The sequence below is a fragment of the Podarcis melisellensis genome (assembly GCF_964234715.1).
Source record: "Podarcis melisellensis genome assembly, chromosome: Z".
Lineage (NCBI taxonomy): Eukaryota > Metazoa > Chordata > Lepidosauria > Squamata > Lacertidae > Podarcis > Podarcis melisellensis.
The window spans coordinates 39,299,466-39,322,433 of record NC_138547.1 but is presented as its reverse complement, the minus strand read 5'-3'; the positions used below and the strand labels follow the sequence as shown (position 1 = coordinate 39,322,433).

The 22,968-nt window shown below is 44.5% G+C and overlaps 2 protein-coding genes across 4 annotated transcripts in view; one reads left to right on the top strand and one right to left on the bottom strand.

Annotated features, from left to right (window-relative positions):
* The window catches only part of TMEM255A (transmembrane protein 255A), a 30,138-nt gene extending 19,433 nt beyond the window's left edge, over positions 1-10,705 (bottom strand). The window contains exons 1-2 of the mRNA XM_081897669.1: positions 10,537-10,705; positions 561-703 (exon numbers count right to left, since the gene is read on the bottom strand). Of these exons, the coding sequence (XP_081753795.1) occupies positions 561-703; positions 10,537-10,594 (201 nt within the window). The 5' untranslated portion in view covers positions 10,595-10,705. The remainder of the gene's footprint in view (positions 1-560; positions 704-10,536) is intronic.
* ATP1B4 (ATPase Na+/K+ transporting family member beta 4) overlaps positions 1-22,968 on the top strand; it is a 41,781-nt gene that overhangs the window by 7,018 nt on the left and 11,795 nt on the right. Inside the window, exons 1-3 of one of the 3 annotated variants that reach the window (XM_081897660.1) lie at positions 10,851-10,972; positions 16,082-16,137; positions 21,183-21,354. In XM_081897660.1, the coding sequence (XP_081753786.1) occupies positions 10,936-10,972; positions 16,082-16,137; positions 21,183-21,354 (265 nt within the window). In that variant the 5' untranslated portion in view covers positions 10,851-10,935. Of the gene's footprint in view, positions 1-10,850; positions 10,973-13,676; positions 13,753-16,079; positions 16,138-21,182; positions 21,355-22,968 lie in introns of those variants that run through there. The other 2 variants (XM_081897659.1, XM_081897661.1) reach the window with 2 other exon arrangements.

The window sequence follows — 22,968 nt, the reverse complement described above, 5'->3', positions numbered from 1 at the left end:
AGACAGACCCTCCAGATGTTACTGAATTCTCATTGTCACTGAACACTGACCTTGTTGGCTAGGGATGACAGAAGCTGGAGCCCCACAACATCTGGAGGGCCACAGCTCCTTCACTCCCCTTATCAGAGGTAGATACTTATGTGTGAACCAGTCCCAAATGATTTGCCACTGAATGTGACTCCATATGGAAGCCATTGGCTCAAGGGTGTTATGCCCACACATGCAAGTAATTGTGTTGCAGTCACCCAGTGATAAACATGTATGTGTGGACCAGGCCCCCACCCCCATATTTTAAGGCAGAAGTAAGGAACTCATGACCCTCCATAGGATGTTGGACTTTGAGGCCACCAGCTCCATCCAGCATGGCCAATGGTGAGGAAGGATGGAAGCTGCATTCCAACAAAATCTGGAAAGTCTCAAGGAAACAAAACATTCAATGAAGGCAGAAAGCAAATGAGCAGAGATTAACACTTAAGACATTCTAATAAATTTGGAAGGTTTGTGGGGACTTGGGCGGGAGCAACACAGCTTCTTGACCTACCTAGGAGTTCTATACTTACAATAACCCCTGGGTAATAACCTCCAACAGTCACATTTTGCGTTCTTGTCGTGGCAGCAAGACCAACCGTAAGAATTAACAGAGACACAATGAGAAGAGTCACCGTTACGTAGAGGGAATTTCTTTTTCTTCTATTGAAAGACCCTAAAACACACACATATATACATATGCAAAAAATGTGCTAATTCCATCAGCGTTGAGTAGCAAAGCATACCCTCTCCCCATATGCATCATATTCAGTTTCAGTTCTCTTGGTGGTATCATGAGATACCATATCAAGAACATAGGAAGCTGCCTTAGAGCAGGCCAGGCTATTGGTCCACCTGTCTAGCCCAGGGGTGGGAAAATGTTTTGGCCACCTGTCGATCATCTGACATCACAATGTTGTTGGGTGACTGGCAGGTGGGTGGTCCTGCCCACCTGTCAAAGATGACCTGTGTGGGTGGGAGGCAATATTGTCCAAGGAGGATTGAACTACATTCGAATGCAGCCTTCCAAGCTTCTCCATCTGGACCTCAAGACTCTTCCCAGCACATGCCTTCTCCCTGGACCACACATCTCGCTGGCTACACACCTGCTTGGAAGGTGTCCTTGAAGTGTTTGCCTGGATGGAGAATGGATAGATGAGGGGGTACAGAAACCACTGGCTTCTCTGTGGCTATACAAAGCTAAAAGCCACATATGTTGCCCCCTCCCACCTTTTTGCCTCTGGCCCTGCCCAGTACTGGCATGTGGCCCCAGAATGTTGTCCATGAGGGCAATGTTTTATTGGACATATTGTTCCCAGGGTATTACAACAGGAGAAGCAGGAAGCTCTTAATTCCCAGAAGAGAGAATCCCCCATTCGCATAATATGTTTAAAACACTATGATTCCACTTTAAACAGTCATGACTTTCCCCCAAAGAATTTTGGGAGCTGTGGTTTGATAAGCATGCTGAAAGCTATTTCTACCAGTCCCAATTCCCAGAGTTCCCTGTGAAGAGGGATTGATTGTTAAAAGCACTCTGGGAAATTATAGTGCCAGTAGGGTATTAGGGGCCTCCTAACAACTTCCAGCACCTTTAGCAAACTACAGTACCCAGGATTCTTTGTGGGAAGCTATTACTGGCTAAAAGTGGTACTACAGAGTTTTAAATTGAAATATATTCAGAGTCCAGTAGTAATTTCATGCTCTTTATTTTAGCTCATAGGAACAGTGATTGAATCCCCCACCCGCCCCGCCTCAGGCTTTATATACATTATTTACACAATGAGAACTGTCTGATTGGTTGATTATGTTTCCCTCCTGGAGCCTGATTGGGCGGCTGCTGCAGGCCAATCAATGGTTGCATCCTAGTATCCTACCGGCCTAATAGGCTGATAAACGTCCTCCTGGGGTCTGATTGGGCTGCTCCTGCAAGCCAATCAGGTTGTTGCATTCTAGGATCCTACCTGCCTATTCTTCTAGGATCTAAGCTTAGTACATAACATAGATGTTGTTGTGATTGTAGCCTAAGTCATTGCACAAACAGAATTACTTTTGCTCAGGGAACAGTGTGCCCCTTCTTCCTCTTCCACCCACATCACCCCATCCCCCGATTTGCCCTGGGTTATCCCAACCCTCTAGAAAAGATTTGGGAACCATGCAAAGTTGGTAAAGATCTGTAGTGCAAGCAGAAGTTCTGCTTGCATTGTGACTCAGAAAAGATTCAACCCTATAGAAATATATAAAAGGCTGGCACACTTGCAAATCCTCACCAAGGCAGTTCCAAGAGTTGAACTAAGGACGCAAGTTATGGCCCTAATCCGATTCCAGCACAAAAACAAACAAATCTCGAATCACCTTCCTGACATCAATAGCTTCTCAAGGACACTTTGCAAAATACCAGGAGCAATGGTACGTGCTCAGTTTTCAGCAAGCCAGCCTAGTTTATAACCCGCCAAACTAATTAATCTATCAGACAGGGCAGGTTAATCATTATTTTTAAATAAATAAATAAACAAACCCAATTTCAAAAAAGAAAATTCTGTTAGGCATCTTTTTAAAATACCCTGGTTTAAAAAACAAAATCTGAATTTAACAACAACAAAAGTTAATGTCTGCACTTAAGGTCTCCTAAAACTGAATCTGTGGCCCTCTGTGAAATAAACCAAGTTAAAAGTCTGTTGAATGAACCGGGCAAAAACTAGAATAAAAGCTGACTTTTGCAGTGGTGTTCATGCAGAACATTTTGAAATGGAAGAATCCCACTGCCCTAAACTCAAGGCAATTTAGTTTAGCATTTTTTTTTAAGGATGCCATGTTAATCTTACATGCTGTATACAGTATATATATTTTTCAAGTTATTGAAATAATCATAACTTAGCTGAACAGAAATATTTGATTAGGCAAAAGAATCAATAAAGCACCACCACAGTGTGGTTTAAATGTTACATCCAAACCAATTTGAGGCTTAACTTGGAAATTATTTTTATTCTGATATTTATAATCATTTTAAGACAGGACAACCCAAAACCTTACACTTCCTGTTCATCACGAGGTGCTGAGAAGTGGTATACTGATTTTTAGAATGCCTGAAGAGCTGTGTGCATGAATATTATTTATTCCATTCCATTCCATGTATTAATTGCTTCCTACAAAATACCATAAAGCGATTTAACAATGAGAACACCAACAGTGGGGGGGGGGGAGAGAACAATTACACATATAAAAACAATATCAAAACCAACACAGAGCCAACTGGGATAAAAAGTGTTCAGTTAAAAGTCTTGTTGGAAAAGGAAGGTCTTTAAAAGCTGCCAAAAAGACAATAGAGATGGCACCTGTCCTACGAGCAACAGGATGGGGAATTCCAAAGAGTTTGTGTGCTTTCTAGAGAAAGTCACCTTAAAAAGTTAATAACCATTCTGATATTAGATCTGTCAAGATGTAGTGTATCTACTCTAGTTGCCCAATTTGACCTGACCTGCATTTTTCACTGGCAGCATTCAGATGATCAAATCTCAGCCAGGATATGAACATGCTCCATGTGTCTAGACACAGGTGCTCTGCTCTTCCCTTTGTGCAAGCAAGGAACCATTATGTCCATGGTCTTCCAAATGAGTGGGAATATGAAACCATGGTATAACGTCAGCACCCATCCCTTGGCTTGCTTGTTTTATTGTTATTTATTTAATAGAATTTGTAGGGTACTTGGTTGTAAACAGAGCCTCTAAGCAGTTTACAAAAAATAAAATAAAACAAGCATTAAAATTATCAACAGAAGACAGTTTAAAAAAAAAAACAGGAACTGAAAAATCCCAAATATAATTAAAACCAACAATAAGCTAAAAACAGGTTAAAGCACATTTCCTTTTACATGTCTGGACAGGCTTGACCACAGAAAAATGTTTTTAGCAGGCACCAAGAAGAGTGCAGCAAAGGTACTAGCCTAATGTCCTTAAGCAGGGAGTTCCAAAGTGTAGACACTGCTCCACTAAAAGACTTTTTTTTGTTTTTTACAAGGGTGGAATTAATATTATGTGGCACCTGTAAACAGAGCCAGTTCCACAGATTGATGCAATTGAGTAGGCACATACAGGGTAAGGTGATTTCTGCAGTAAACAGGCCCCAAGCTGTTAAGGGCTTTATATAATAATATTAATACTTTGAATTTGGCCTGGTAACAAATGTGCAGCAACTAGCACAGGTCTTTAAGCAGAGGTGTTATGTGCTGACAAGGTCTCAGTAACCCAGCTGCTGCATTCTGCAGTAATGGCAGTTTCCAGATCAAACACCATTGTTTGCAAGCCGTTAACTAAGAGGCTCATTCCTGTCTCGGCTTATTAAGCAGAGATCTGATTGTCTGCCCACAGCCATTATGTTACTTATTAATTTTATGAAGCACTTGATTCTGAGAACTCTCTTTGGAAAAATACAGCAGCAGAAAATGTTCCATCCCACATTGCTGGGCGTTTGAAGTCAAACGACTCTAAATATGTCATAAGTCATGTATATTGCATTGATTGTTTGCAGACTATGAATATTTAATCCGTCAGCAAAAGAACGGGGCCATTTACATCCCATTTTCTGCAGAGAGTAGGTGTTGTCCAGTAATCACCAACTCTTGCCTCTAGAAAATTCTGGGCTTAAGAATTCTGTTCTGGGAGTGTTTGGTGTTTACAGGGGAGCATCTAGGGAAGTCAAGTCAGGGCAGGTAAAGCCCAGTCCGGTTAAGCAGGTCAAATCACAACAGACAAGATCACATCAAGCAGCTAAAGTCTAGCCACAAGCAAGCACTCTTTGCATAGATAGCGAAGAAAAACAGGACCTTGGTTAGCTCCAAGTGTTAGGTAATGATTCCTTCTTCAAAAGCAGCTTGAAGAGTCGTCGCGCCCGGCGGGAAGCTATTCTCAAAGGAAGGGTTATGCAGGTTGCTAATGTGGCTTACTCTACCTCTCTAGAGCAGCTGCCTAGGTTCTTTAAATGTTATCATGCTATTTTCCTTTCTTTGACTTCTGCAAAGCTGGGGAAGTGGAGCAAGGGACTCATCCTGTGAGTCTGCAAAGGGGCTGCGTATCCTCCAGCTGGGAGTGCCCCAAGAAGGGTTGCTGATAATTTAACTTGAGAGAGACCTCCATTGAACACTGCAAGGTCCCAGGATTAGGGGTTACGGCATTAAATGCCGCAAATATAAATAAACGTGGGACTTCCTTCAGAGAGAACATATTGGCTGTGAGTCCTGGAAGACCTGCTCCCTGCCTTACAGGCTTTTTCTACCTGGCCTGGGAGGGCAGGGCCCTGACTGACTCCAGTTACAAAAGCTGAGGCTGCTGAACAGACTCTTGTGTTGGGGTGTAGTTTGCTGGAGGATTGTTGCTCGTAGTTTTTATATCTTGTTGAGATTTATGTGGAAATTGTTCTGCTTGTTTGTGTATCTTCATTTATTTATTTTTTATTAACTTTGCATACTGCCCTTCATTTGTAGAACTCAAGGCAACTCACAGCATAAAAATACAAGATAAAAACACAAAACACATAATTAAAAAAACTGAAACCTCCCTCCCCCATGCTGTCCACAAACCCCTTAAAAGGGGGCATAAGATATTAATCAGCCCAAAGGCTTGTTTAGGAACGTTTTTGCCTGGCACCTAAAGGTGTATAATGAAGGTGCCAGGCGAACTTCCCTGGGGAGAGCATTCCACAAACTACTGCAGAAAAGTTCTTGTGTTGGCACACTCTGGACCTCTCATGGAGGAGGCACACAAAGAAGGGCCTCGGCGAATGATTGCAGGAATCGAACTGGTTCATATGGGGAAAGGGCGTCCTTGAAGTACTGCGGTCCTGAGCCGTTTAAGGCTTTGTAGTTAAAAAACAGTGCTGTGAATTGGACCCAGAAACACTGCTGTTGGGCCAGAATTGGTAGAATATGCTCAAACCGACCTGTGCCAGTGAGCAACCTGGCTGCAGAATTCTGCACCAGCTCAATTTTCAGAGGCAGCCCTACGTATAAGACACTGCAGTATTTTAAATGTTTTATTCATTGTTTATGACTGCTTTTATTATGTTGTAGTTACATATTGCTTTAATGCTGTAGGCTACCTTGAACATGGTTTGAATTGTGGAAAGGTAGCATACAAATAACATTAAGTAGGACTTTGCCATTGGTTTTCCAGGAAACGATCTTTCCTAGTGTCCTTGCATATGTACAACGAACCAAAATAGAGCTCCTTAATTTTATTGCTGTTCCCCTGCCTAATTTTTTTTCTTTTGAAGTGCAAAAGCCTTGTGGGCTCTATCACAAGAGGTGTGGGATTATGATCTTTGGCAAAAGAAAGGCTGTATTCAGTCATAATCATCTTCACATAACTTTGAAGTAGACATTTTGAAACTTCATTTAAACCTGCATTTTCCCTTAGTGATTTAAATAATGGCCCAAATCAACCCATCCCCCCACCAAAGGCTTGAGAAACAAGCATGCCAAGAAAGGCAAAAATAAGGGGAATTGTCAAGAACTTAGCGGGTGACTACATGTGGCCAGTAGGCTGTATTCAGGTTGGCGAGTCACAAATTGTGCAGGTTTGCGTCACCTTCCTAAAATCCTGACTTCCCAACTCGGTGCAGGAAATCCAGAACAGACTCCCAATGGGTGGCTGCCCGTTCTTGAAAAATCTCTTGTGAAGCACAGCCCACCAGCCCCCTAGATCAGAGGTGGGGAAACTTTCTCATCCTGAGGGACATATTCCCTAACTATGTGAGGAGGGCAGTCCAGAGGAGGGCAGAGCCAGAGGCAAAACTGGACAGACCAAGTGCCCTGAATCTACACTCTAGCCTTCACCTGGGCAAACAAGAAACACGGTTCGAGTTCCAGGACACATTCCAGCCAGGCAAAAGTATTCCAGGAGGGCAAGCAAGGGGCGTGTGGCCTGGGAGAAACCAGAGGGCCAGTCATCGGTCTGATGTTCGCCATCCCTGCTCTAGATAGATCATTTCGTAGTTGCTCTGTCAAAAAGTTTCACCCAACACTCAACTAAAATGTACCCTACCACAACATTAGATCTAGCACTACCCTCTACATAAGAGAATAGGAAGCTGCCTTATATGTTCTCAGCCCTACTTGGAGGTGCTGAGGATTGAACCTGGGGCTCTTCTGTGTGCAAAACAAATGCTCTGCCACTGAGATATATCACTTTCCCTCCAAGGCGGCAGAGAGAAGCAATGCTTTGCCCATTGAGGGACTCAAACCAGTGACCTCCTGAGTGTATTAATGGCTGGCTGGCCAAATACACACCACAGAGGTCCTGTAGTTCATAAAGGCCCATCTCACTGGCATAATCCTCACAGAAGAGGATTAGAAAAATTATTGGAGGCTAAGACTATCCATGGCTACTAGCCATGAGGGCTATGTTCTGCCTTCATGGTCAAATGAAGAAATGCTTCTTCAGCCCTGAAAACTGAAAGAGGGGAGAGTGCTCTTGTTCTCGGGTCCTGCAATTTGGCTCCTCATAGACATCTGGTTGGCCACTGTGAGAACAGGAGGTGGGCTATTGGCCTGATCCAGCTGTCTCTCCTTATATTCTTATGCTCCCAGTTAAGAAACCTAAATCACATTGCAAAGCACCAAATAATGAGGCATACCCTCCCTCAAAGAATGGACTCAGGGTCCTAACCAGTTCCACATCTTGAACCTGCTTCAAGGGGTCCTGCCCAGCATTCAGTTGAGCGACACACACATGCGCTGGCACAGGCTTCCAAGCTCATGTGAAAAGACTTTGCATTTCACATTTCACGCCCCCTCTCCTGTGGCATCTCTAAGTCTGAAGATTTACTCCTTTCTGATGTGACTACACCAGTTGTGCTATCAAGGCTAAGTACATTAAATGTGGGGAATGCTCTTGCTGATCTTTGAGAAAAGGGATATGAATTCACATTTGTAAGCAGCAAGTAGTGCCTCACCTTCTCCAATAGGTAAAGGGTAAAGAGACCTCTGACCATTAGGTCCAGTCGTGGCCGACTCTAGGGTTGTGGTGCTCATCTCACTTTATTGGCCGAGGGAGCCGGTGTTCAGCTTCCGGGTCATGTGGCCAGCATGACTAAGCCGCATCTGGCGAACCAGAGCAGCGCACGGAAACACCATTTACCTTCCTGCCGGAGCGGTACCTATTTATCTACTTGCACTCTGACGTGCTTTCGAACTGCTAGGTTGGCAGGAGCAGGGACCGAGCAACAGGAGCTCACCCCATCGTAGGGATTCGAACCACCGACCTTCTGATTGGTAAGCCCTAGGCTCTGTGGTTTAACGAACAGGGTGTGGCAAATAAGAAAACCCATGGCAAGAAAAAACCTCATTCAGTTAATTTGTTAAGAGAGGAGGAAGAACACAACCAGATTAGCAGCAAGTTAACTCTGAACAGCGGATTCGATTTGTTAATATCCAATATGACTTCTTTCTTTTCCTTCATTTTCTTTCTTTCTTTAAAAAACCCTTCTCTTCTGCAATATGTCTGTCCTGTTCCCACAACTGGCATCAGAAGTTGGCATGGTAGGGCATCTGCCTTAAGACCACACATCAGAGGGGCAGCTGCTGACCCTTGAATCTCTTCCCCGACCCTGAGCCAACTCCTTGCTGTTGCTGCAGCAGCTCCCTGTTCTTCTGCTGTTCTCTAAGTGCACAAGCATTTCCAAAAGCAAGGACAGGTCCATCACTCAGTGGCAGAGTATCTGCTTTGCATACAGAATGTCCCATGTTCAAGCCCTGGCATCTGCAGGTAGGACTGGGAGAAGCCCTCTCTGAAACGGTGGGGAGCTGCTGCCAGCGTAGACATACTGAGCTAAGTGGACCCAATGGTCTGACTCAGTATAAGACAACTCCCTATGTTTCTAACATAAGGTTTTGCTTGCCTTGCTATTTCTTTATGCCCAGAGATACAGACTGGGTCCAGAGGGAGAGGGCAAATGAACAGGCGGTGGGGGGGGGGGAGAAGCAGGGCAGTTGCAAAGGATTTGGGGGAGCGTGACTGGTTTGGTCATACTGGGTGCAGAGCCTTGGGGGTGCCACAGCTATGATTTAGAATACAGTTAAGGGTGCAATAAGTTTGGCATGAATTTGGTGCTGAATTTGGCATCGCACAGGGCACCACTAAAATCTAAGATCCCAAGGTGCATTACTGGCAGTTGGCCCACTCAATCTGTCCCCAGGAAATCTGCCTCCCTAACTTTAAGGAATTGTCAAGTTCTGCCCAGCAATGAGGCTTCTATATTCAAAAGCTTGTGATATATCGTATTATTTCTGCATCTTGTTATATCAATATTGCAGAAATTCTCTTAGCACAATCCTATGCAACCGGGATGGGGAAATGGTGGCCCTCAAGATGTTCCTGGGCTCCAACTCCTCTTAGCACCAGCCAGCAGGACCAACGGTCAGGGATGATGGGCGTTTGAAATAAATAACAAGGACATAGGAAGGTACGTATGAGAGATTCAAACCACTGCTCCATGTAGGTCACTCCTGCCTTTCCCAACCTGCTCCCCTCTAGACCCTTAGACCAAAGCTCCCACCAGCCTCAACCAGTAAAGGTTGGGAAAGGCTGGTCTACACTGACTGCAGCAGTTATCCAGGCAGGAGTATTTCCCAGACCTACAAGCAAATGCCAAGGCTGAATTGAGGCTCTTTTGCGTGGAAAGCACAAGTTGTACTGAGTTAAGGCTCTCCTCCACCTTGTTTTACATGAAGCCCACCTAACAGGGGCTGAGGAAGGCTGGTCTACGCTGGCTGGCAGCAACCCTCCAGGTAGGAGTGTTTTGCAGCACTGCCTTGGGGTTCCCTGGGACCTTCCCAGTGGGGATGCTCTCCCACTGAGTTGCAGGCCTTGCTCCAATAAATGAATGGAGCAGCAGCCCGGTGACCACACATTCAGCCTACTCACCAATAGGGCAAATTAAATCCTCTAATAACACAAGGCCACTCAATCAGTGGGGGGAAACAGCCCCGTGGCCTCCAGACCAAAGGAAGCCAAGTGATACAAACCAAGGGTCTCCAAACAGCAATAACCTAAGCCTCCTCCATACAACCCCCCTCCCTTATTAAAAACAAACAAGCAGTGGCGATTTTAAATAGAAACGGTCCCAAGCTTCTCTGCTCAGGCATGTGGAAAACAGCAAGGCTCGCCTTTCACCCGGGGCCTCCTCCACTCCCGTTGCAAGCTTTAAAAAAAAAATTATTTCTGGCCTTGAGCTGCAATGCAAGCGACACGGCTGCAGGTTGAGAGAGAGGAGCGGGCCTGGGGCGCGTGCTGCATGTCCAGGCGATCAGGACTTCCCCAAACGACCCAATACCCACCCACCCCCGACTCTGGTTTTTGCAAAAAAGAAAAAAAAAAGGACCCAAAGAGTGTTGCGCAAAAGGCGACACTCAGTTACACCCCGTTCCCGCGCGCGCTCCTGCCCCACTTGCTATGGGCGCCCCTTCCCCAAATCCACACCCTCCTTTCCTTTCCCCTCGGCGAAGAGGCGCCTCACCCACAGAATCGGAGAGGGGGATCGCGCTGGGGCGCGGCTGAGTCAAGGCCTGGCGCATAGTGGCGGGCCCTCAATGCAAGGTGTCCGGCGGGAGCTACCGGCCGCGGCACATCCTCCTGCGCTGCTCGAGGTTCATGCTCCGGGCAACAGCAGCGGCTCCCTCCAACCACCAGAGCCGGTCTGTGGCGCTTGCGCAAACTGGAGAGACAAACCAACCAGACCAGCCTGCTATAAAATGTGGGCAGGGGGAGAGGAGAACCTTCCTGTTTCGCCACGGTTGGGTTGCAGGCGGGTTTGCTACCTGTCGTCCCGTATATTTTCCATGCGTTATTCGATGCGCAAGATTCCAAGCTGGGTGGCTCCTTTCCTTTTTTAAAAAAAAGAAAGAAAGGCGCAAACATGCAGAAATCAATAGGAGAGCTCGATAAATCATGTGGTATGTGTGTGTGTTTTTAACCGATTCAAGAACTTTTGCCGCGCTTGGCAGCCTGATCCTATACAAATCGACTCGGATGTCTCTCCAGGTTCCATGCGACTTAAAAACCTTTGCCCGAGGCGCATGTGCAGTCTCTCCAGGTTCCAGGGCGAGTTTCAGCAAACTAAAAATTAGTTATTAAAAACCATCAAAACAAATTGCAGCGTGGGTCCTGAATGGCCCTTGGACTGGAGGAAGTGAAAGAGACTTACAACTGAATGTATAAAAATTACTAATCCTTGCAACAAGGAAATGCCACTTTTCATATTAGTAGTTTACTGTTAGAGTAACGTGGTCAAAATAACCTTAGAAAAACACAAGTGTGTTCTCAGCTCTTGGCCCTAATGATTAAAAATTTCCTCCTTGATTAATTTACTAAATTGTTGGTTGATTTGTCTATCAGTTGAACCAATTAAATATTGCTATCCTAGATATTGTGAAACAACAATCACCCAAAACTTATTTTTCTTGGTGGTGGTGATAATAAAATTGGAAGTACTAGTAGTAATAAATCATTATCAGGAATGCCTCAGTGGTGTAAGATTTCCTAGTTGGTCTAGCCAAGATGACCAATGAAGTACTTCTCTATTACTTGATTTTACAGTAATTATTCTTTTGGAACTTTGTGGCATAGCTGTCAACATTTCTTTTTTTTTAAGGGAAATTCCCTTATTCCGAATAGGATTCCTCGCAAGAAAAGAGAAAAGTTGACAGCTATGCTTTGTGGGCCAGTGAAAAGAGAAGATCTGGATTTATGGGGTCATTTTGAGGAAAAACACAATTATTTTAAAAAATAAATCTGAATCTTTAAAATAAAATGAATCTGCAAGTGGGGGTAATTGGTTGCAGTACTTATCTTTTTCCGTTCATAAATTATTCTTTGGCATCTTTAAAATTAACGTACATTAACCTTTTTTTAAAAAAGCTTAGCTTTGGATTTCAAACATGCAAGTGTACTAAATGTGAATTAATTACCAAGGCATAGCCAATGTCCTTTTTTTGTTCTTGATGATTAATTTCTAAAAAGAGCAACATTTGCAAACTCAAGCCCACCTAGGTATTCTACTTTCAAATCCCAGAAGTATGGAGGTTAGCTGCTGTTACTCTGTAATGGAGGAAAAATGCACTTGGCATGTGATCAGAGGCATTCTGATAATTACGACTTTCCATTCTCAACCAGATCTACCATTCATCTACAGCTCAAAAGAATTCGGCATGTAATGCTATGCCTCATTTAGTGATAGGCACATCTATTTTGATGCCAAAACGAAAGCCAGCCCACATGTTTACTGAAATGTTATTCTTTTTGGAGTTCAGCCAGCAGTTTTAAAAATCCTTGTTTTTTGTGATCAAGGGACACTGAGTGGGGCAAAGTGGTGATATCATACAACCCTAACTATGTCTACTCAGAAGTAAGTTCTATTGGATTCATTGGGGTTTCATTCATTGCACTGAAATATGTGGGATTGGGATTGCAACCATAACTGGGTTAATTTTTGCATTAGGACTGAGATTGCCATCCTACCCTGCTTAAAGTAAAATCTATTTATTCCAAATTTAAGCAGTTTTCTCCTTTTAATTCTGTAGGAAGAGTAAAGGATTTCCTGAAGACTGAAACCCCATGCACGCTTACCTGAGAACATGAATATGTGGCTAAGGGGCAAAAAAACGCCAAGAATACTTATTTAATAATACAACAGAAATCTAAATTAAGAGTGGGGAAGGCAAATGTCAAACAAAACTGAAACAAAATTTGGAACCACCAAGTCAAACCATTACAATTTGTGGGACAAGCCTAGCTGCTCAGTCATGTATGCATCTACTCAGAACTAAGCCCCATTGTAGTTGGGGGGGGGGGTTTACTCTCAGTTAAGTGTGTATATAGAACAGTAGCTTAAGTCTATAGTCAATAATAATAATAATAATAATAATAATAATAATAATAATTACAAAGAAGTAGGAAAGTACAAGATGAATAATAATTACAAAGAAGTAGGAAAGTACAAGATGAATAATAATTACAAAGAAGTAGGAAAGTACAAGATGAATAATAATTACAAAGAAGTAGGAAAGTACAAGATGAATAATAATTACAAAGAAGTAGGAAAGTACAAGATGAAAAAGGCAAAGGAAAGGAAAACAACAAAATATAAACAGCAAAAATAAAAGTTAAAATAACAACAGGGCAAAAACCACATTAAGATTAAACCAGGGGTAGACAATGTGGCCACCTCCGATTTCTCTTAAGCCACAAATCCCATAATTCCTGGCGACTGAACAAGCTGACTAGGGTTGTTGGGTGCTGTGGCCCTGCAAAATCTGGAGGGGACAACAGAGATGGCAAATCTGAGGGACTCCCAAGTTGCAGTGGACATGCTGGCTTGGGTTGATGTGATTCGGAGTCCAAAAACTCCCAGAGGGCGACAGGTTCCCCATCATTTCAGAAAGCAGAAGATTACCACATGTTGACAAAGTTTCTTCTCTATTGAAAACAGCTGCTGCCAGTTTATAACCTGCTTTTTTCAGGTTGTGCCCATGTTTGGATGTGTCACTGGAAGAGATAACAGTGGCACATTGCCGCAGACGATCCAGTGCCTCAGGACAGAAGGGGGCAGAAGGGAGTCAAACAAGATAGTGAAATGAAACCTGGGCCATCAACTACTGTAACAGGAGGCAGCTAATGCGGACAGCAGCCTCAAACCAAAATAGAAAACATTTTGGAAAGTATTGCAGAGGAGATGGTGTGTGTGTGTGTGCTGCTTCATGGAGCAATGCAGGAAAACATGCTTCATTGAGGCTGTAATCCATCTGAGCCTCTAATTGCGACAGGATATTGGTGTCACAGAATGTCCCTATTCGAAAGGACTTTCTTGTTTTTACTACTCTTGGGAGGGGGGCTAGGGGGCGGTGAGGAGTGTTTGACTTGGTGTTTTTAGGAAGAGCAAGGGAGGAGAACATAGTGGGAAGTTAGTGTCATAATAATAATAATAATAATAATAATAATAATAATAATAATTTATTATTTATACCCCACCCATCTGGCTGGGCTGCCCCAGCCGCTCTGGGCAGCTTCCAACAAAACACTAAAATACAATAACCTATTAAACATTAAAAGCTTCCCTAAACAGGGCTGCCTTCAGATGTCTTCTAAAAGTCTGGTAGTTGTTGTTCTCTTTGACATCTGGTGGGAGGGCGTTCCACAGGGCTGGTCATTGGAAAGTTAGCAGAATAAGTCCGTTTATTTTCCCACCTCTGTCCCTATTTTCCAGAGACAGGCTGAGAATTACGAAAGCTATCCCAGCTTCTGATTTGATCCTGGAATGTCCCTATTTTCCCTGGCTCTGCATCTCGGAGCCAATGTGTCCCGTGGGGCTGGTCCTTGGCAGCAGCATCCTCTCCTCACCTGCTTTCCAGCGGTTGCTATGAGCTGCCCAAGGGATGCGGCCAGCAGCAGAGACCATGGAGAGGCAATGGGATGCTGCCTCACAGCTGCTGCAGCCGCTGACACCTGGGACAAGCGCCGGTTCATCCTTTCTCCCAAGCTTGGTGGAGGCAGCACTTGTGGGGGAAATAGGAACATTCCAGGATCAAATCAGAAGCCGGGATGGCTTTCATAATTCCGGACTGTCTCTGGAAAAATGGGACAGTTGGAGGGTAAGTCATTAATATCACCAGACCAACCTTCTCAGTAGTGGCTTCCTGCCTGGGTAATTCTCTCCCCTGGGAGGCATGCCTGGCACCATCACTATCTGCTTTTACATGCCAGGCAAGAAACATGCTTATTCACTTAGGATTTTGGACCCTAGATTTCTGGTTGTCTTTCAGTGGGGTAGGGTCTCTCTCTCTCTCTCTCTCTCTCTCTCTGTATTATATATGTGTGTGTATAGATATAGATCTCCTGCCAACCTAGCAGTTCGAAAGCACCTCAAAGTGCAAGTAGATAAATAGGTACCGCTCCGGCGGGAAGGTAAACGGCGTTTCTGTGCGCTGCTCTGGTTCGCCAGAAGCGGCTTAGTCATGCTGGCCACATGACCCGGAAGCTGTCTGCGGACAAACGCTGGCTCCCTTGGCCAGTAAAGCGAGATGAGCGTCGCAACCCCAGAGTCGGTCACGACTGGACCGAATGGTCAGGGGTCCCTTTACCTTTACTTATAGATAAGCATTTTAGGTTGTTTACATGCTTGCTTTTACACTTGTTTTCAGTGTTTTATTTTTGAAAGTCTCTTTGAACAGAGAGCTTTCTGCAAAAAGCGACAAGCAAACAAACAAGCACATACGGTGGTGATGCCTTTGCTTGTTGTGGCAGGCATGTGGATAATGGGATATGTCCACTTCTAACCTGATAGTGCCCCTCCAAATTCCCTCTCCACACTGTCCTTCTTGGCTCTTCTCCAGGGATCTTCAGATGATTCCTGGAATTACGGGTGGTTGGGAAATTGACACTGCACGAAGCCACCTCTGGCCTGTCTGAAGGCAAAGTGATAAATATAGCGATGTCGGACCGTGAAAGCAATTTTGGAAGCATTCAGACAAGGGGCCTCCCCATGACTGACAGGGACATATTGGCACGTACATTTCTGTCTGTTAAGATCTGATTATTTTGTAACGCTCTATAAACAGGTGATCCTCAGCCTCCCAAGGCAGAAAGATTTCCTTCCGGGCAAGATTCTTGGTCTTTCCCCCTCTCTGGGATTTTTCATGTGATAGGCTGCTTTTTACACGTGAATGACTTCTGGTGGATGAGGGCCTGAATTCTTGTATGGAATCCTGCTGCATGATCTCAGTTGTCTGATGAGAGCAATCAGCTTGCTGGTCTCCTCCTTACATGCTCCGTCTTCTCTGCAGTGTTGAAAAGCAAAACTGGTCACCTGGTGATAGTCGCAAAGCCCCTGCTCCTGCTTGATTTTTCTTTTTTTAAAAAACCACTGAATCGGCTTGTGCAATGGGATTGCTGGATAATTCCATAGTTCAGTGAAGAGACGTGACCTGCATTATTAGACCAGGAGTTGACATCCTGATATACTAACCATCTCATATTTTCCCCCTTTTTTCCTTTTTTCACCATGGAAGTGAACGCCACCTCTGGAGGTGCCAAGGACCACCCGCTCAACTATCACCAAATGCCAGTAAGTAAGCAACCCCTTAGGATAATGAGGAATAGATTTCCAGAGGTTCCATCTGTGAGCAGAATCGAACCCTTTGTTTCTGCTGTTGATGAGCAGAGCAGAAGGTTTGTCCACACTCTCCTCCTAAGTGTTGGAGGAAGAAAGGGGGAAAGTATGGCCATGCATCAAACAAAGCTAGATTCCCCCCCCCCCAGGAGGAAAAGACTATTCAGATAATTGAGAATTAGTCAAATAATAATAAGAAGAAAGGTCTGCATGCATGAATTGGCTCATTGATGCAAATAATTACCGTATTTTTTGCACCATAACACTCACTTTTTTCCTCCTAAAAAGAAAGGGGAAATGTCTGTGCGTGTTATGGAGGGAATGCCTACGGGTAGCATGCCTACGGATTTTCCTTCTCTAAAAACTATGTGCGTGTTATGGTCGGGTGCGTGTTATAGAGCGAAAAATACGGTAACTTGTCTGTCGAAGATGAAAAAGAACCAAGCTCATGGGAAAATGCTCCATCTGAGTGCTTTTATTAGAACCAAAACATCAGCTCAGAATGGTACGTTCAGGACCAGCTCTACAGTTAGGTAGAGTGAGGCGGCTGCCTCAGGTAGCACATACTGGAGGATAGGAAGTGGTGGTGAGGTGCTAAATAACAGAGCTGTGCTGCCCTCAGATGTGGTGGAGGACACTGTTCAGTTGCCAGTGTCGAAGTGAGATTATTTATTTATTTATTTATACCCTGCCCATCTGGCTGGGTTTCCCCAGCCACCCTGGGCGGCTTCCAACAAAATATTAAAATACAATAGTCTGTTAAACATTAAAAGCTTCCCTAAACAGGGCTGCCTTCAGATGTCTCCTAAAAGTCTGGTAGTTGTTTTTGTCTTTGACATCTGGTGGGAGGGCGTTCTACAGGGCGGGTGCCACTACTGAGAAGGCCCTTTGCCTGGTTCCCTGTAACCTCACTTCTCGCAGTGAGGGAACTGCCAGAATGCACTTGGCGCTGCACCTCAGTGTCTGGGCAGAATGATGGGGGTGAAGACGCTCCTTCAGATAGATTCAATGCTGGGCCAACTGGCTTCAGTACATGGAAATAGGAGGCTGCACCATCTTGTCCATCATCTCAGGCACCACAATGCCTTGGGCTGGCCCTGGGTACACGGGGTTCCAGGGCACTTGACTAAGAGCAGCTTAGCAGTAACAGTACAACAGCACCTTGCCCCACTTATGGTGGCACTCTTCCATTTAGGGCACGTCAGCTCTGGTGTGTATCTGGTGTGATGGAGACAACACATTGGTTTAGGGGCATTAAAATATGTTATCCATTCTACTTGGGATGCAACTAAAGTAAGGAGTGGTGTGTTTTTTGGAGACAGGGTTGACATAGCAGAGGTGATACCTAAACTAGCTCAGAGCCATTTTGAGAACATGTTATGGGATGGGGACTTAATGCTGCCTAACTTCCTATATCTCTGGTTGTGAAGTTAGAATGGTTGTGGTGATGTGGAACTCTGAGATCACCCAAACAGGCAAAAGAATAACTTCCGATGCCAAAAGGCAGCCTCTGACCCTTTGCAGATGGCTTTCACCAGTTGCCATATTTAGACAGGAAGGGAATTCCTCTTCCCAAGGTCATATTGGCTAGTAACTGTAGGGTTGGTTTTTGTGCTTTCCCCTGCAGGCTCTGACTTGGCTTGCTTCCACACTAGCAATCAGGAACTTGGATAGGCACCTGTCTTTTGCTTGTCTCAAGTGGTTGGCTTGATCAATGACAGTCGGTCAGAAAGATAGCTGTTGTATGGGATACTTGATAGTTCTAGAACTGGTGTGGGGAAGGTGTTGTCCTCCAGATGCTATTGGACTCCAACTCCCATCAGCTTTAGCCAACATAGTCAATGATAGGAGATGATGGGAACTATAGTCCAGAAACACCGGGGGGGGACATCTCCCCCACCACTGTGCCAAAGGCTGGTTCTCATATGTATTATAATGCTTTATGACTCACCTCTTGAAGACTCATCATTTCAATGAGTTGCAGGAGTGCTGAGCATGGTCATTGGAGCTCATGCATTGGAGCCCATGCAAGGCAACGTGGGCTTTCTGCCCGGGGCAGCTCGTTCACACACTGAACTCGTCACTAGAGGGACATACGTGTGGGGAACCGGTCTGAAGGTTCTTTGAATCAGATGCACTCTGCACTTGTGAAATAAGATCTCACACACCCACACAAGGGGGAAAAGATTTAACTTTTAAGCAGTTTTTACAAAATCTATTCCTTAGCTGTGGAGTGGTTTTGCTTTGAGTTGATCCTTCGTCAGCAAAGGAATGGTGAGTATTTGACTTTCCACACTTTGCTAGCCCAGAAGGAAAGCTACAGAAGACAAGGCGCAACCTTTGGGCATTTTTATGAGACCAGGTTTCATTTCTATGGGAAGGAAAACCTTGCAAAAGCACAGTTAAGACCCATTGATTCAAATGAGAGAGATTAATGCAGCAATTTTATGCACAGGTCCTTGGCAATAAGCCTAATTAGTTAGCTCAGTGAGACTTCTCCATTGGCATGCCTAAAATTGTACTATTAATCTGGTGTTTAGTTCTCCCACTGAAACTCATGGAAGTGCTTTCAGGGGGGGCCAGATTGTGCTTTTAATTTCCTGCATTAATTTTTTGCTTTCTCTCTCATCTTATGTGACTCATGCACTGATGATCCATTGATGAACAGGCTGCCCTATGTGAACCCATTATGTAAGTGACAGGAAAGGCTTTTTCCTGGGTCAGCCTTGGATAGATGGATCAAATTGTCCTAGCCAAGTTGCTCCATCATCAGGTCTGAAGTAATTGACTGATGGCAAGTTCAATGTTCAGAAGTAACCTGTAAAAACTCTGGGTGGATTGTTGAACAGTAGACTTCATGAAAAGATGACCGAATATGAGATGGACTTGGCAGGTTCAGCTTGGAACTTTTTTGGTCATACAATCAGAGAGTTTGGAGAGGGCCTCAAAGGGCTTCTAGTACAACATGGAGCTATAATACATCTGAAAAGACAAACATCGATCATGTCTCCAGGTTTTCCAGGCAGCAGGAGATCCAGTTAGAGGGGGTGGAGAAACTTGATTCTGATGGCAGTTAAAATTATCAGTTTTTCTGATCACCTCCTCTGTAGCTTTCTATTGCTTCAGGCACACCTTGGTGATAATTCTTGCTTTGGCGTCTTCTTCTTCTGATCATCTTAGAAATACAGGGGGTTAGGAATAAAAAGGAAGCACCACACACACAAAAGTGAGGTGTGTGGAGGTTCAGGTTGAGGAGGTGCTGCTGGAAATATCACACAGGGAACAACATGCCAAGTAAGAACAAGACAAAAATGGTTTTGTCTGCAACAAAATGCTGCTGCTGTTGTTCAGGATTCCAGCCTTCCCATTCGCCCCTCCACTGGTTTTTCCATGTTTTCATCAACAGTGAGTCAAAAGAGAGTCAGCATTCTGTGGCCACTGAGCATGCCTGGTCTTTGTAGGAGGGGCTGGGGGTTGGGGTTTCTCCCTGTAGGTTTCTCCCTAAAAACGCTTGCAATTTTTGCAGATTTTGAGGTTTCCCAGAGCCTTGTGCTATTTCTCTTTAGTGTGCTTTGGTGCTGCTTTGGCTAAATAAGGAATGGCACTCACAGCATGAAGATTGGAACTAGAAGGAACAAATAGACATATAGGAAGCCGCCTTGTACCAAATTGGAACATTGGCTTGTCTAGCTCAGTATTTTCTCCAAGAAGTATGGGGAACCTCTGGTTCTCCAGATGCTGCTAGGCTACAACTCCTATCAGCCCCAGCAAGCATGGCCACTTGATCTATAATAATGTAATAATTTATTATTTATACCCCGCCCATCTGGCTGAGTTTCCCCAGCCACTCTGGGCTGCTGTTGATCGACAGTGATCAACAGCAGCTATCCATAATAGTTGCACACAAGGGTCTTTCCCAACTCCACCAGGAGATGTGGCTAGAAGGAACCATCAATTTTTGTTCTGAGATTCTTATTTTGCCAGTCTTAACTTCAGTTCACCACATTTTGCAGCAATTTGCATATTAAAAAAACACTCATGAAAATTCATTAGCATTTTAGCGCATTGTTTTTTCTATAAACACATTTTTATATGCAGTTTTGACATATTTCTGCAAGCAATCTCACCATATATAATGTACTTTTAAATGTTATTTTCAACAATATATTTAATTTTATGCATTCTTTCTCCTTATATGTGCATTGCTTACTTGGAGCACTACATTGCGAAGCTTAAGTGTGAAGAGATGGTTGTGTTTCGATTCACATAATGTGTAAACAGGATAGATTTAGCTTTACATGTGTACTGAATCAAAATTCTCCTCCATCCCTACCTGGTGCTGCCTGAGCTATGGACCTTCCCCAAAGGATAGCAAAAATAAGGACAAACCATTTATTCTAAACCATACTCTCTGGGGGAGGGAGGGAGAGAGAAGTAAATAAACTGTGCCTTTTTAGAGGCATACTGTACATAGAGTCCCTTGTGCCCTTGGCAAGGAGCTATATTGTCCCCTGAAAACTACACTTTACTGCAATAGAATTGAGCAATTACTACATTTTACATGACCCAAGTGCTCAAAGCACCCAGAGTGAGGGCAAGGTGAAGTAAAAGGGCGGAAAAAATTGCGTGTTTTTGTGCCATGGTGTGAGAAAGACAGAAAGCTTCCCCCACATTTGATCTTGCTGTAACAGCAATGGCACAGCACCACACACATAAATGTCCTACACCCCATAGTTTGATAGGTGTTTTTTGCATACCTTGCCCTGGGCTTGCACCCTTGACAAGGGTTTCGCCAGCCCCTAGGTACTTCTCTGGCCTTTCTGTAACATAAGGAGCAATGATGAGAAAATGGAAAAACTCCAGCTAGTGAACTCACTGGCATTTATTTTTGGCTAATGGAATATCCTCCATTAGTGGGGAGGGTGGGGGAGTGGAAAGAAAGACAACAAAAACACTGTTCACATGGTGTGTGTCTGGGGTTTGCTTTGTCACCATTCCAGGAAAATAAGAATGAAGAGGCAGCTCAGCGACACGGCAATGAGGAGGAAGAGGAGGAGGAGGGAAAGAAAGAAATGGGCAAGAAAACCTGGGGCGATATGGCCAAGGGTATGAAAATCTTCCTTTGGAATCCTGAGACAAGGCAGTTCATGGGCAGAACAGCTCACAGCTGGGGTAAGTCCAACATTCCCTTCCACCCCATCTGAAATGGGAGGCAACCGTAGCAGGATGTGGACAGAGGAATAAATGCAGGAAAGCCTTGCGTTGATATCATTTGCACCCACTTAGGCTTGGCTACTGTTGGGAATCATGGACTGGTGCCAAAGATGGGGGTAAAGAAATGAAGGTGGTATGAAGGGAAATGGAATTGCAGAGGCTCTTTTGGGAGGCTGTTCCAAGCCACAATGGGCAGTGAAAGAGGCAGGGCAGAGTCTTGTGAAGAAGCATGAGAGCTTTCAACGTCTGAGGCTGATGTGGAGTTGAGTCCGTGAAGGTCATGGCAGCGATGTGTCGGGGTTTAAGGGTGATACGAGAAGTGCTTTGAAGTTATATAGCAAGGATAGGGACCCTGAAAGCTGAAGGGTGGCCATTTATTTATTATGCCCCCAAAGGCAAAAGGAACCTATAATTGCATGTGGTAGTGCTAAATGTATAAGCTACAATTTCTGGTGTTCTTATACCCTACAACATTTATCTAATGAAAACAGGGACGTTTCATTCCATAATAATAATTTTACTATTGATACCCCACCTATCTGACTGGGTTGCCCCAGCCATTCTGGGCAGCTTCCAACACATATAAAAACATAACAAAACATTAAACAAACTTTCCTATACAGGATTGCCTTCAGACAGCTTGGGGGTCGGATAACTCCATACCCTCCAACATTTCTCCAATGAAAATAGGGATGTCCTAAGGAAAAGCAGGTTAAACCACAGTGCCTAGGACTAGCCGATCAGAAGGTCGGTGGTTCGAATACCTGCGATGGGGTGAGCTCCTGTTGCTTGGTCCCTGCTGCGGCCAACCTAGCAGTTTGAAAGCACGTCAAAGTGCAAGTAGATAAATAGGTACCAGTCTGGCGGGAAGGTAAACGGCGTTTCCATGTGCTGCTCTGGTTCGCCAGAAGAGGCTTAGTCATGCTGGCCACATGATATGGAAGCTGTACGCCGGCTCCCTCGGCCAGTAAAGCGAGATGAGCGCCACAACCCCAGAGTCAGTCACGACTGGACCTAATGGTCAGGGGTCCCTTTACCTTTACTTTTAAGAAAAAACGGGACATTCCAGGATCAAATCAGAAACGGACTGCTTCTCTAAATCAGAGACGTCCCTGGAAAATAGGGACACTTAGAGGGTCTGGTGTTGTACTTCCGCTAACAGAGGCAGTGTGCCTTTGGGTACCAATTGCTGGGAGTCAAAGGCAGGCACAATGCTGTTGCCTTCAAGTTTTGTTTGCAGGCTTCCAATGAGCATCTGGTTAGACACCGGGCTCTTCTTATATATATTGCCACAGTCTTCCCCACTACTTTTCACAATCCTATGTAGATCAACTCAAGGAAAATCCATTTTTGTTTGGAAAGAGGCAAGGTGGACATCCATTTGGTGCTTTGCTTTGGATGGCAATAAATTCTGGGCCAATTTTGACAAAACTGGGAGTGATCCTGCTTCCTAAAGGAATTATATTAGTGATGATTACCATGTTCAATAGAAAATTGTGATCAGTGATGGCTGGCACTCATTGGAACCGAGTGGAGCAGAAGACAGGGAGGCCAAGAGAAGGTGGAGCCAGA